Source organism: Esox lucius, chromosome 16, assembly GCF_011004845.1.
Source record: "Esox lucius isolate fEsoLuc1 chromosome 16, fEsoLuc1.pri, whole genome shotgun sequence".
Classification (NCBI taxonomy): Eukaryota; Metazoa; Chordata; class Actinopteri; order Esociformes; family Esocidae; genus Esox; species Esox lucius.
Window position 1 is genome coordinate 12,391,185 of NC_047584.1, and position 14,700 is coordinate 12,405,884.

At 43.0% G+C, this 14,700-nt stretch overlaps 1 protein-coding gene across 2 annotated transcripts in view; it reads left to right on the forward strand.

Annotated features, from left to right (window-relative positions):
- The first annotated feature begins 6,397 nt into the window (after positions 1–6,397).
- Positions 6,398–14,700, forward strand: part of plcl1 (phospholipase C like 1) — a 69,704-nt gene continuing 61,401 nt past the window's right edge. The window contains exons 1-2 of one of the 2 annotated variants that reach the window (XM_020054924.3): positions 6,398–6,673; positions 7,330–7,506. In XM_020054924.3, coding sequence (XP_019910483.2) covers positions 7,330–7,506 — 177 coding nt within the window. In that variant the 5' untranslated portion in view covers positions 6,398–6,673. Of the gene's footprint in view, positions 7,507–14,700 lie in introns of both variants that reach the window. The other variant, XM_010879988.5, reaches the window with a different exon arrangement.

Here is a 14,700-nt window from a genome sequence, read left to right on the forward strand (position 1 = left end):
CATATATAGTTGACTAATCTATGACTGAGGTCCAAAATATTGCTAGGGAATAGGGTGCGATTTGTGACCACGACTCGGAATTAGACAGGAAACCACTGTCTTTCTGGAGCCCCACCCAGACCAGAGCACAGGACAGTCAGGAGGAAACCTGGGCCTTCATTAAACAGAAGGAAGGACAGTGTTTTCAATAGTATGCCAAAACCCTACGTCTCCTCTACCTCTGCCAGACTGGAGGGCCAGTTGCCGGCATGCATCATAGTTCAGAGTAGAACAACCTTCTCTGCAACACGTGTTCTCCATATCATTCTGAAGGGTAGGAGTTTTTCCCAACCATTTGGCCTGAACAGAAAAACCCAGGGAAATCCATAGGAATGAGTTCTAGTCTACATTGTTGTACTGTGTAATGACTCTCTATGTGTACTGATACTCTGTTCGATTGACTGATGGGCTAGTCTACGTTTTTATTATATACTGGTAGTTTGGTCCAACTCAGTGTTTCTGTGTTTGGGGCTGTGTGTACAGGTTTTTGTATCCTGGTACTAATAGTAAAACAAAAGCTATTTATGTGTGTGTGTGTGTGTGTGTGTGGGTGTGTGTGTGAATGTACTGAAGGAATACATGGACAGTATTAATTGCAGGTTTGATTTTTTGAGTAAGGTTGCCATCTAGTGTCCAAAACTGTATTAACAACTTGACAGATACTATACACCAGGGGTGTCAAACCGGTTCCACGGAGGGCCGAGTGTCTGCAGGTCTTTGGGTTTTCCTTTAAATTGGTTCCCAGGTCAGACCTGAACAACCAGGTGGGGGTAGAAATTAACCAATTAGTGAACTCATTAATCAATCAGGTACAAGGTGAAAACGAAAACCTGCAGACACTCGGCCCTCCGTGGAACCGGTTTGACACCTGTGCTATACACCATGCATGCAGGCACATATTTAACACTAGAGGCAGTGGATCATACATCTGGTGGTTGACGCTTGTTGGGTCTTTTGGGTAATAAGTAGGATTGTTTCTTTTTTCTTTTTTTGGGGTGTCTGTACTTTTTATTTCTTCTTATATGTACATTTTCATTAATCAAGCAACCCACCTGCATAAATATACAGTGGATATAAAAATTATACACACCCCTGTTAAAATACCAGGTTCTTATGATGTAAAAGAATGAGACAAAGATAAATCATGTCAGACCTTTGTCCACCTTTAATGTGACCTATAACATGAACAATTCAATTGAAAAACCAAATGAAATCTTTGAGGGGGAAAAATAAAAAATAAATACCCCACAATAACCTGGTTGCATAAGTGTGCAAACCCTTAAACTAACACTTTGTTGAAGCACCTTTTGATTTTATTACAGCACTCCATATTTTTGGGTAGGAGTCTATTAGCATGGAACATCTTGACGTGGCAATATTTGCCCACTCTTCTTTGCGAAAGCGCTTCAAATCTGTCAGATTGCGAGGACATCTCCTGTGCACAGCCCTCTTCAGATCACCCCACAGATGTTCAATTGGATTCAGGTCTGGGCTCTGGCTGGGCCATTCCAAAACGTTAATCTTCTGCTGAAATGAGAATTTCCTCTACATCTTTCTAATGGACGCCAGAAGGTTTTGTGCCAAAATTGCCTGGTATTTGGAACTGTTCATAATTCCCTACACCCTGACAAGGCCCTGGTTCCAGCTGAAGAAAAACAGCCCCAAAGCATGATGCTGCCATCACCCTGCTTCACTGTGGGTATGGTGTTCTTTGGGTGATGTGCAGTGTTGTTTTTGCGCCAAACTTACCTTTTGGAATAATGGCGAAAAGGTTCAACCTTGGTTTCATCGGACCATTACACATTTTCCCATGTGCTTTTGGGGGACTTTGTTTTTGCAAACTTCAGCCGGGCTTGGATATTTGTCTTTGTAATAAAAGGCTTCCCGTCTTGCCACCCTACCCCATAGCCCATTCATATGAAGAATACAGTAGATTGTTGTCACATGTTGCACACAGCCATTAGTTGCCAGAAATTCCTGCAGTTCCTTTAATGTAGCTGTAGGCCTCTTGGAAGCCTCCCTGACCAGTTTTCTCGTCTTTCCATCAATTTTGGAGGGTCGTCCAGTTTTTGGTAATGTCTCTGTTGTGCCATATTTTCTCCACTGGATAATGACTGTCTTCACTGTGTTCCATGGTATATTTAATGCTTTGGAAGTTCTTTTGTACTCTTCTCCTGACTGGTATCTTTCAACAATGAGATCCATCTGATGCTTTGAAAGCTCTTTATGCTCACCATGGCTTTTGCTCTGCAATGCAACTAAGAAAATAGCTAAACTTTATTTGTGATTAATCAGAGTCACTTTAAATGATGGCAGGTGTGTAATTACTTCTATTTCAATTGAGTTTGGATGTGATTGGTTAATTCTGAACACAGCCACATCAAACATATATTTCACACAGTTGCTTTGTAAACAGTCCCTCCCCAACCACGGGTGTAGTGACTTAGAGTCCATAGTGACATGAATGACTAACAATCCATATCTTGTTAGGTGACATATTGCTTGATCAAATCCCAGAGCTGGCAACGTGAAGAAAGAAAACATCTGTCCCCCCCCCCCGAACAAGGCAGTTAATCCACATAGCAATGTGAAGGGGTTGGGTTAAATGCAAAAGCCAAATCTCGGGTTTGATCTTGGGTGCAAACTGAGAAATATCCCCTTTCACTTAAGAATGAAATGGGGGGGAAATGGTGAGGTTTTGGTGAGGAGAGTATTCTATAGGCCCACTGCCAGGCAACATTAGAGCAGGGTGAGTGATTTGGAGAGCAGGTGTGAGTCTGCTGGCCTCACGCAGACTGGGCCAGATGCAGAATAACACTGGGACATCACATCTGCCGCTCCCCTGCACTCCCTGTTTTTCAGCCACAAAATCGGAGGACAAGGACAGAAAGAGCTCTGAGAGAAATATGACCGAGAAATAAGACCAGGAAATAGACACAACAGTCATCCGTGATTGCCTCTTCGACCTTACACATCTCTATATGTGGTACTGTGTTGTACAGCCAAAAGAAAACTAACTCCCCAAAATCTTGCAGTATGACCAGGCACACAGACACACAGAAACACATACACACACACACAGGTAGCACAACAATACTAATTCAATTGGCAGATATGCAGTTATTAATAACCTGGATTATGTCAGTAATCCTGGTTTACACCAACAATGAAATCCTCCACACTGCTGATCCTCTTATATCCCAGTAGTATCAAACTATCAATGCTTTGGTATCACACACATTCCTTTGTCTTTGATTATTCATAACATAATCAAAACAGCACTGATGAGCTTCCAAAGCTTTCATAAACAAACTAAAATCATATTTTTTTTCTCTTTCTTTTGTTATGTGGGCACATAATAAATAGCTTTGTTAAAATTCCACAAAACAAATCTCATAAGCATCTTAATAACAAACATTCAAAAGCTTTCGTGTTACAATACATTTCAGTAAATATGGTTTAATGTTTGAAAATGTAATGAACTGATGTATAATTTTTGTTAAACAAGTTTGTATAAGAACATTAGTATTTGCACACGGATATTGAATGTCCAACTCAGGAATTTGTTTTAGAAGTGACAGTGATGAAACACACAAAGACTGGCCACCCAGAAGTATGGACCTCTTTTCTTTACCATCTTTGCCAACTCCAAAATGATTAATGGCAAACAAGTGAATGTGAAATAAACTCTTCCAAATCATGGTTATAACAGAATAATCTAATTGAATCAATGATCCAATGGGTCCTGGCCAGAAGATGTGCATTATAACTGATGCCGTTTGGGCCAGCCTAATACAGGTAGGTCAAAAGTGTAAGGAATGAGCGTGTATACAGTGGGGAGAACAAGTATTTGATACACTGACAATTTTGCAGGTTTTCCTACTTACAAAGCATGTAGGAGTCTGTAATTTTTATCATAGGTACACTTATACTGTGAGAGACGGAATCTAAAACAAAAATCCAGAAAATCACATTGTATGATTTTTTAATAATTAATTAGCATTTTATTGCATGACATAAGTATTTGATCACCTACCAACCAGTAAGAATTCCGGTTCTCACAGACCTGTTAGTTTTTCTTTAAGATCCCTCCTGTTCTAAGTAATTAATTTGCATTTTATTGCATGATACATTTCTGTCACTCACTGTTGAGGAGTACCTATGATAAAAAAATACAGACTTCTATGTGCTTTGTAAGTAGGAAAACCTGCAAAATTGTCAGTGTATCAAATACTTGTTCCCCCCACTGTATATAAGTGCTTCTATTTTAATACAGTATGTGTTTCAGTTATTTAGTTGTGTTTATGTCTGTATTGTGGTGGAGTGTGCATATCACTGTTGAACTGACACGATCAGACTGTGTATATTAGAGTGTGTGTGTGTGTGTGTTTGTGTGTGGAGTCAGGCAGGGAGCAGAGAGTGTTCGGGAGGAACTGTTCCTTGGCACCAACAAATATTTTTCAAGGCCTGGGGAGGGAGACAGGAGACCAATTCACGGGCCAGGTCAGACAACCAGGGTACACACACAAAACACACCCAACACTGAGTCTCCACAACACACAACCATTATACTCCTCTCTCTCCGATCACACCAGGATGACACATAACACGCGGGCACCAGTTTTACCATGGCTAGGCTATAGATTTGAATGTCAGTTGGAATTCTGTCAGTCCCCTGGAAAGCAACTATCTAAAATGTCAGTGTATATGGTGTGTAGCTCAATATTAACATTAAATAACATACAGTTAAATCAAATAACATTTTCGTGGAGGTATTGTTATGACTTACAATTGGACCAGGCTTACTTGTCTTTACTGAAAATATAACCGTTAACAGCAGAAAAATGTAATCCAAAGTGTACAGGATTATTATTTTTTACAGTCTTTGCTCAGAAACAACAAAATGACTGGAAACTCATTGAATGGTGCTTCATTATGGAGTTTTTCACTATATAACTTGACCTGAATCCAATTAGACATGCCTTTCACATACTGAAGAGAGGGCTGAAGTTAAAAGTCCCGGAAACAAGTAGGAACTGAAGAAAGCTGCAGTACAGGCCTTGCAAAGCATCACGGGGGAAGATACTCTTTGCCTAGAGAAGTCTGTGCGTTTCAGACTTAACATACCTATTGGATGTAAAGGAAATGCAATCAAATACAAAAAATAGACATATCTGTCCAAATACTTACAAAATGTGCTGTAATTTCTATATGATTGATCCGTTAAGGATGAAAATACCCTCAAATGAATGAAAACAGTCTCCATGTCAACCACATAGTCATGTCACAGTATAATTTCAAATCCAAAGTGCTAGAAAACAGAACCCAAGACATAAGAAGTGTCCTTGTCCAAATACTTTTGGAGAATTCCCTGCACATTAATTTAAAAGAACTTTCTCAGAAAAACACGAGCAATCCCGTTGACCTGTATGAAGAAATTATATAGGATACCTGTGGAAACTGGCCCCCATTTAACGATTGCCTAGAATCGTAACCCAAATATACCAGAATAATGGTCTTGTTCGCAGTGTTTGTGAAGCGTTGACATCAGCACCGAGGTGGAACAGACTAGGACTCTCGCGCTAATTATCCCAAGGCCTGACAACATTCCATAACGCACCGACGTGTCATGTCTCACCTGGCGCACCGCCCCAAAAGTGCAAGTAATGAGAAAAAAGTGAGCGCACCCGCTGATCAAAACATCCTCAAGCGGCTGTGGATAAACACTAAGGCCTATAGAATTATACGCCTACCTTTAGTAACAAAGATAAGGTTTCGATTAATTAAAGATCGACAATCACATAGCTAGAAAACACACTTGCTGTTGTGAATAACTGGCATTATTTCAACAATTCAGAGACTTCTAATTTCCGGGGGATTACTGTTTCTTGCTATCATAACAATGCGTCTAATAAGCTAAACATCTAAATGCACGGGTCCTGGGAAGAGGGCGGGGAACTTCATGTAGAAGAGACAGAACTGGTTTCTATGCGCAAAACTGTCACTTAGCTTTGTTGCTGCGGCTTAATGGCAGCTGTTCCACGATTGCCATGACATTGGAAAGTTTGACGTGTCTTTCTCTAGTGAATCCCTCCAGCCTGTTCCTAGGCTCGGTTGCCCCTAGCCCTTTCCTCGCGGACGAGAAAACCTGGGATGCTTCCAAAACGTAAGACATTCCAGAGCCCGCGACTTCTGACTCCATCCATCCCCGAGCTTTGGTTTGTCAGCTGCGTGCGTTTGGGGCTACCAATGACAATTGCTTCTTCACATTGGTTATTTGACGCGTCAGTCATAGTTTCTAGGATATGTGGGAGGAGCAGGGCCAGAGAGGCGGTGAGGATAGAGGCGGCGCAACTGTCATTTGTGTTCCTCATTCTCGTCAATATCGGTTGTCGCTGGCTAGACTATATCAGATCAGTTTAGGTTATGTAGAAATAGCAGTGTGTAGGCTACTTTGAGATATCTATAGATGTACGGACCTACTGAAGATAATGCTTGTTCTTTCTATCAGAATACAATTAGCACAGCGTAAAGTTGACTGCCTTGCACTTTGGTAACTGAGTCTGGGACTGTCGAATTGTAAGGTAGACGGAGTATGATTCTTCAGCAGGAAGGTTAGGATAAATCAAAATAGGTATGTTGTTCTAAACGATTTACATTTTTATATTTCGTTTTCTTAATGTTCATTTACGATTGTGTGTGGGCGCATGGTAAGAAGCATCTAGGAGATCACTTTCTTTCATGGAGTGGTAAGGCTGCCAGTCTGTGAGGCTCTAAGACTTGTTGCGCGAAAAACACGTCCCTCGGGAATGCATTTTTTTCGGGTTACCTGTTTTTTTATTTTTTATTTGCATTGAAGTCGATGCGCGTTAGTGATATTTTGATTTCACAACAGTGCACATTTCAGGGTTTTTGTGGTGGCTATTCCACTATCATTTAATTATTGCCCAGGCAGCGTACAAGTCCAGTCGACTTTGTAGGGACTGGGGAGCGAACATGAAACTGGATGTGGTGGACTTTCGGTGTAATTAAGGACATTGAAGTAATTACCTACGCCTTCACTATACTGCTAGATCAGGGCCGCTCTATCGGACTAACGGAACCGCCCGAGGCCAGATGAGCTTTAGAGTCCAGCTCCGTGGTTCATGGTTTTGGAAAGGCGCAGCAGATTCCTCCATCCACCGGGTCTGCTGTAAATAAATGGCACTCAACACAAACGTACTCCGAGAAAAAACGTCGAATTGAGTGATTTCTGAGCCCGTAACTTAAACTTGGGTTTCTGCTGAGAAGATGTCGGAGCCAGAGCGCTGTGGGGACGGTCTGTGCGACGATGGAGCTCCGGAGATCATCCCGCCGAGAGCGTCCAGGTCTGGCAGGCGGAGCGGAGTCGTCCTCCCCGGCCAGGACAACGACACTATCGTTCTGGAGGCAGTGAGGGCAGCCCCTCGCAGAAGTAGTATAATCAAGGTAAGAGAGCTAATTGAGGTGAAGTTTCGGACACAACGATGACACTGGCAAGTCTAGCTTACTAGTTTACACGAACTGATCTGTCTCTAACAAGCACCTGCTCTTACCTGAGCTTTTTGTTAAGCTTAGTTTACCCACCTAAAACCAAATAGCCACGCTTCAAATCAAACAGACGTACGGGACTTTCTACTATATTGCACTGTTCATATTATGTGTCCATATGTGTACATCTCCGCAATAGACGACTCAAGCCGCCTGTCAATAATTATTAAGCAGATACTGATTGGAATTACAATTAGCATGCGAACATGAACGATCACCAGACAAATGCCAAGTAGATACTCTTTAGAGACCATGGCCACCTGGATCACCTGGGATCATGCCTCACGCTGCATGACAGAAGGTTTTTGTGGATTTGTAAAAACAGAATTTTTTTAGGAGATGAAGGGTGCTATATGGTGAAACTATAATGGTGCTCAGTGGCCTAGCTACATTGTCCGAGGCCCCTCTGCTCGAAGTTTCAGGGGGCCCCTTTGAATCTGCCTTAGGCCCAGTGTTGAAGTGCTCATACTGTGGAGACAAATGGAGAATGCACTCACGATCTGAGCTATTGCAGACAAGACTGTGCCAAAGCATGTATTTTCTTTAACAAAATTTTTATTATAGGTCAGTCAGTCCGGTAATTAAAAAAAGGGATTTGCAGAGTTGTAGCCCAACTTATAGGTGATACATAGAGGATCATTGTTTTTGACACAATTCTCTGTTGTACATTGTATTCCATGCTATGATCTGGTTGATCTCATTAAAGACCCAAGCGAATGCCAAACCTGTACCTAATCCATGCCAATTAATGTGCACTTTATCTCCGTTTCAGGATAGAATTGTGAGTATGCCTGGCCTTGCTACATTTTAGGATGTCCGTTATGCCAAAACTCATCATCATAGAAGTTGTGTTTAACATTTACATTTGAGTAATTTAGCAGATGCTCTTATCCTGAGTGATTTACAGCAATGAGTGCATGTATTTTCTTACCTTTACATACTTTAAAACCTCTCACCAGTACATATTTAAATAGAAATATTTTGATGAATGAAGTGAAAAAAATTGCCTGTCATTGAACAGATGTGAAGTTAGATAACGCAATTTAAAAAACAATTGCTTAAACTGTTTAAATACCACATCCAACAAAGAATGATCCTGGCCTGCATTCATATGATCAGTCTTTCTTGTGTGCATGCAGGATGGGCTGTGGTTTGACCCTTGTGTTACCCTCCATAACATTGACCTGCATGCCCAGTCAGGCTATCCACACTAACCAATAATTACGCTTTTGTAGCCAATTTAATTAGATGGTGTTGGCTGAAGTTTGATTTGAGCAGAGACAATGAGGTTAAATAGCGAGTTACAGATGTTGGCCCAGAAGAAGGGGGCACATTATAAAGAGTTGCACTGGGAGGAGATAGATGGATTAAGGTAAGAAAACAATTATTCATCATTAATCTACATTTACATAACTGCTATTGGGTAAAATATATCCACTACTTGCAAGCAGATTTTGCATGCAGACAAAGGAATTGCATGCAGGGAAGTGGCATTGACTACACTCTTGTCTGGAGAGATTAAAACATGAGTTATATACACAGACGTTCTTGACAGTTAATGGGAACACTTCCATGCAGATTGGGTCAAGGTTCATAGAATACTGATCGGATAGGTGTCGTAATTAATATGGCCAGCCCTGGAGCGGCTTAAAAAAACGGACCCTTGCAGGACTCTAGTCTCAGCTGAGAGGCACTGATGGGCTGATTGGGTTAACAGAGACATACCAGCCTAATGGTGGCAGGAAGTGTCACCATTGATGGACAGTTGGAGTGGATGAGAGTGATGTCAGTGACAGGCACGGAGAGAAGGAACAGAGGGGGAGAGGGAGATAGAAAGAGGGAGAGACGGTCAGAGGGAGAGATTAACTAAGGTTGTTTTCTCACCCTGTTTTCTTAGCCCGTCTCAAAGCCAAGCTTATACCTTTGTTTCCACTCATATTTCTGACAGGGTTTTATGCCGCCCAAATTGTAGCGGACCAAATTCTCAGTGGTTTCCAAACTTTTCTGGACCATGGCACACCTTCATAGGGATTTCTTTTTCAAGGCACTCTGATTTTTACAACAAAACAAAATGGTTTGCACCTCCTGTTTAATATTGATAAAGGCTTATTGTGCTGACTATTTGTCAAATTATTCATTTTGACTGATATTTAATTTAGAATATGGTCAACATGAACACATTTTTTTTTTTACAAATAGCCAATTAATTCTCATAATGAATAGAGATTCATCACACTTGGCCTGTCATCAAGGTACCGCAGGGTACCAGGGCTCTCAGTTTGGGAACTACTGTTTTAGGACCAAGTTTAGTAAAAAAAACTTGGTTGGAAATATGGTTGGAAATGCCTTTCAGTTATTTGCAGGTATTTAGTGCAAAAATGGAAATGCAATCGCCTTGACAGTAACAAATCAAGTCTATGAGCTAAGCCCCAGATGAATGTTTATACTGGATCCACAGCAATGATTAATTGTTGGTCTAATGTTTTTATCAAGGTCGTTGACAGTAACTTGTCTTTTTCAGGACCAGAGCTGTCACTGTTATTCAGTGGATTGCAAACTTTCATGAACTGTGGTTGGATTTTTTTTTAACTTTGATATGGAACTCATCCACTGTTTGCTGAAGTCCCCATTCCTAAAATATATAGCAACATTTTTTTGACAGCCTCAGAGATTTTCTGGACTTTCTCCAACATTTTCAGAGCTGCCCTCTCACTTCCCTGCCTGTTTTCTGCCAGAATCGTGCTAGCTAACCAGTGATGCGTGAATATTTGTACTGTAGATAACTAATACAATATCGCCTTATTCATCTAATAAAACATATTTAATTCAATCCACAATCCACAGCATTTTTGGGTTACTTCCTCTAATTGGAATGTATTGTTTTCTCACTTGAAAAGAATGTCAGAGCTCCAAATCACAGAGGACAAGGGTGTGGCCGTGGTCCTCTGTGATTTTTACTGAACCGGACTGAGTCGGAGAAAACGCCCCTGGGTTCAGTTCAACCAGTCAAAAGTTTGGGCACACTCGTGTCTGTACTGTGGTTGCAAAAGCGACTTAGGAGTGATGATGGAGGGAAGGACAGTATTAACTAAACAGGGAGTTTGACTTGGGTTCCTTAGCTCCCAAGTCTGAGTAACAGTGCTCCTCAGCCAAAGACGCCCAGACAGAAGGACACTGATGGATACCCTGAAATGAATAGAAGGGCGAGTTTGGCGCCCAAGTTGACCTTTTTGTCTGCCTGTGAACAGCGCTGATTGATGTGTCTGTGGCCTAATGTCCCTCCAGCCTGTGTGAACGGTGCGCTCCACGTCCTATTCTTTTCACCGGCTTTCCTCTCACTGAACAGTACTAGAAAGAACAATAACAGTCGGTCATGTGACCCCCGCGGTGTTGGCTGGCTACGCTGGTCACACCATGTCTACTTCTGACGTTGCACTAATGCCCATTGGACCAGGTGTCCAGAAACATCCCGAACAGTGGAAGATGAATTTCAATTAAAGTCCAATACAGTTACATCACTGACTGGACTAAACGGGCTGCCTCGGATCTACTACGCTCCAACACACAAACCCCACCCCAGGGAGAGGTTGCTGTCAGCGAGCAGACAGGGATGATTTCATCTTGTTGACCTGGATAGGCATACAATCAGTTCTCACCTCGTGCGTATGTGCGCGCGCGCGTGCGTGTGTGTGTGTGTGTGTGTGTGAGGCGGACTGGGACCAAAAAAACAAAGATAATAAAGAATGATCAGTTCCTTCATGCTTTCCTGTTTCCTCCTCTGTCTGACATTGGAATGTGTAGATCAGAGTCCTGTGGATTATTCTGATGGCTGATGTTTCTGCCTGACCCTGCTGGGGTCCCACATTGTAGCCACGTGGTTATCAGCTAAGCTGCCCTCCAACCACTCGTCGTCCACTCAAGCGCTAATAAAAGTCATCCAGCCAGTTAATCCAGTGCTAGTTGTTCTTAATCTCTTTCGCGTGAATGCATACAGAACTGCAGTATGTCTCGTTCTGCTAACCGAATGAAATGTTTTCATTTTGCAAATCGCGGAATTGAGATTGTGCACCGAATCGCGCTGCGTTTGTCGATCCGCCAGAGTTTTCTGTGTTTTTTTGGGGCAATGAGTGGCTCTAAGCGTTTCTGAAGTACGTCCTAATTGGAGAATACACGTCAAGTGGTCAAGTCTGTCTAGTTGAACAATTAGTTTTAACATGTTTTTTTGCTGGACAAATGAGCAGCAGTTCGATTACCTGCTGTTTTTCTCCAACCAACACCAGCTGTGGTTCAGAGATCCAAGGTGTGCGTTGTTGTTATGTAGATGTACATTCTCACGCATACCTTCACAGTAGAACACCGGCACACACACACACACACACAAACAAACAAACACACACCCACACACAAACACACAAACAAACACACGCTCACTGTGGCCTGTGGCTGACTCTGTTATTGTTATCTCTCTCTTCTTTCTGTCTCTCTCTTTCACTGTCTCTCTCTCGCTCTCTCTCTCTCTGTTTCTAACTGTCACTCTCCTTGTCTCTATTTGTCTTTCTCTGTCTCACTCTGTTTCTTTGTCTGTTTCTGCTCTCTCCTTTTCTGTCTCTCTCTTTCGCTACTGTTGTTTCAGAGTGCAGCCTGGATCGTGCCTGAGTCAGCAAACATTGTTTTTAGTTTTGATGTTGGCTGCTGGACATGCTAGGCTTTCTCTCATAGTAGCATGTGTCCCAAAATCTATATCACACCTTCCGCTTTCACCCTATATCTCCACTCTCGCTTTCTCTGTCACACGGTTTTCTCCCCCTTTCTCTCCCCCTCTCCCCCCCACTCCTCTCTCTCTATTTCCTCTTCTCCTTCCCTCCCCTACTCTGTCTCCCTCTCGCTCTCCCTCTCATCAAAATTCTTCTCTCCTTCCCACAATTTTCCCCTGTTGTTCTCCATATCCTGAACTCTCCCGCTTTCTTCTGTGCAGCCCAGGAGAGAGACAATGATTTGTTTACAAAGTACGCTTGGCTCGGGGTCAAAACTAATGACATTCTATCGGCTGTGTATCTGCTGGGACAGTGTGTGTGTGTCAATCTGTCAGTGTGTGTATATTCTTTTTAGAAAGGGGGTGGTATCTATGTGTGTATGTGTAGGGGAAAGACTGAAGTCTCTGTCCCCTAGTGTCATCCTGCTGCTGGTACCACAGCGCACAGTTGCTCATCATCAGGCTGTTTCTGTGTGTGCGTGGATGTGTTTGGGAGAGAGTTGCGTGTGTATGTGTTTCCCTCGAGAAATGAGCCTGAATCAAACAGAAACGATGAAAATATTGCCCCGCTATGCCGACAGCAGTTTTGGTTGTGTCAAAGAAGAAAAAAAAGTGAACTTCCTGCCACAGTCTAACATGCTAGGAGTCGTGAATGGCATCAAGCTGTTCTTCTGCTGACTGGTAGTTTGCCTCCACTGTGTCAGGGTACGCGTAGGGTCCCTGTCGGTGAGTGGAGCTGTCGGGTGTTTGTGTTGACCAGGATGAGCAGAGAGAGATGGAACGCTGGATGTGGGAGTGATATGGGGAGAATGAGGACAGGAGCGATAGAGAGAGGGGAAGAAGAGGGGGGGGGTGAGCCCTGTCTTCATCATGCTTCCTGTTTAGTAATACCCTCTCTGGTTTTGAGTTCCTTTCTTTAAGTCATTCTCTCTCTCCCCCTCGCTCTCTCTCTCACTCTCTCCCCATATCACTCTCTCTATTTCTGTCTCCGTCTCTCATTCTCTCTCTTATACAGTTTACTCTCCTGAGTAACTGTTATTGAGGGGTCAGGTTATTTGTCAGGGTCACGGCAGAGAAGGAGCTTCAAGCAAACAAGACCGAGGGAATAACAGACGAAGGCTACAGCTGGATAGAGAGAGAGAGGCAGATAGGAGGGGAAGGGACAGACAGAGATACTAAAAGTGAGTTTGGGCAGGTTGTGTGGAATACAGTGGTAGGGAATGGGACGTATTTGAAGTCAGAGTGAGTGGTGATATGAAGATGGGACAGAGAGAAGCAGGGCTGTGAGTGGAGCAGAGTGTCATAGATTCTCAAATAAGTGTTTAAGTTATTGAACGCCCTAGGGCACTGTGAACATCATGCTATCTGCTTTAACTGTTGAAAAAGGAGTGCTGGAAGCAAACAAGGTGAGCCATAGAATGAAAGGCTATGACAATCGTCTTACAATTCAAATGGCTTTAGTTAACATTGTACATGAAACCATTAAACACAGCAATATGAGTTATCACAAGAGAACACTTAAGAGAGGGAGAAAGAGAGGATAGTTACCTCCATGAGCACAGGAACCCCCCCCAAAAAAAGAAGAAACAGTGACCTAGCCTTGCTTTTATAACCACCTGTTAACTGTTTGAATTTCAACTGGGTTGACTAACCAATCAAGTCACTTTCCTATCAGATAGCGAACCTATGCATGAGATGTCAAACATCACTGGTTTCACAGAACTGTTAGAATGGGGCCAGTTCCTGTGCCACCACAAAAGAAACCTTGGGCACAGTGTTGTTATGAGTCAGGGGGGTTCCCATTCTCCACACGTGCATGTTCATGTGTGTATGTGTGTGTGTCTATGTGTATATGTGTGCATGCGTGTGTCTGTGCACGTCCCGGGCGGGGTGTGTGTGTATGTATGCATGTGTGCGCGCTCACTGATTTGGGCCGGCGTCAACACCTTTAGGTCAACACAGCCGAGCCTACAGGGGACTGGACCGCCGTTACGGGTTAACAGCGGTTAAATAAACAGGCCCACAGTCACACTCACACGCTCTCAGATACACCCCCTCGAGTATGCACTCACCATACACGTGTGGAGACAGGCTAACAAGTATGTAAAACCTAACCTTTGCATACCAGAGTACCTTACCTTTAACACCTCTTTCATAAACACAGCGTTTTGGTGGAATGGTAACACATTCATATGCGATGGAGCGCTGTGTTCTGGCCGCGTTGTGTTGAAGCGTTGGCAGAGGGCCCCGCGTGGCGCTTGCCTTTCATTTAACTAGCACAGGCTGCGTGATTGGACATGGCGACAAACGGTCGATGTTGAAACCCGTGTTCCGCACAC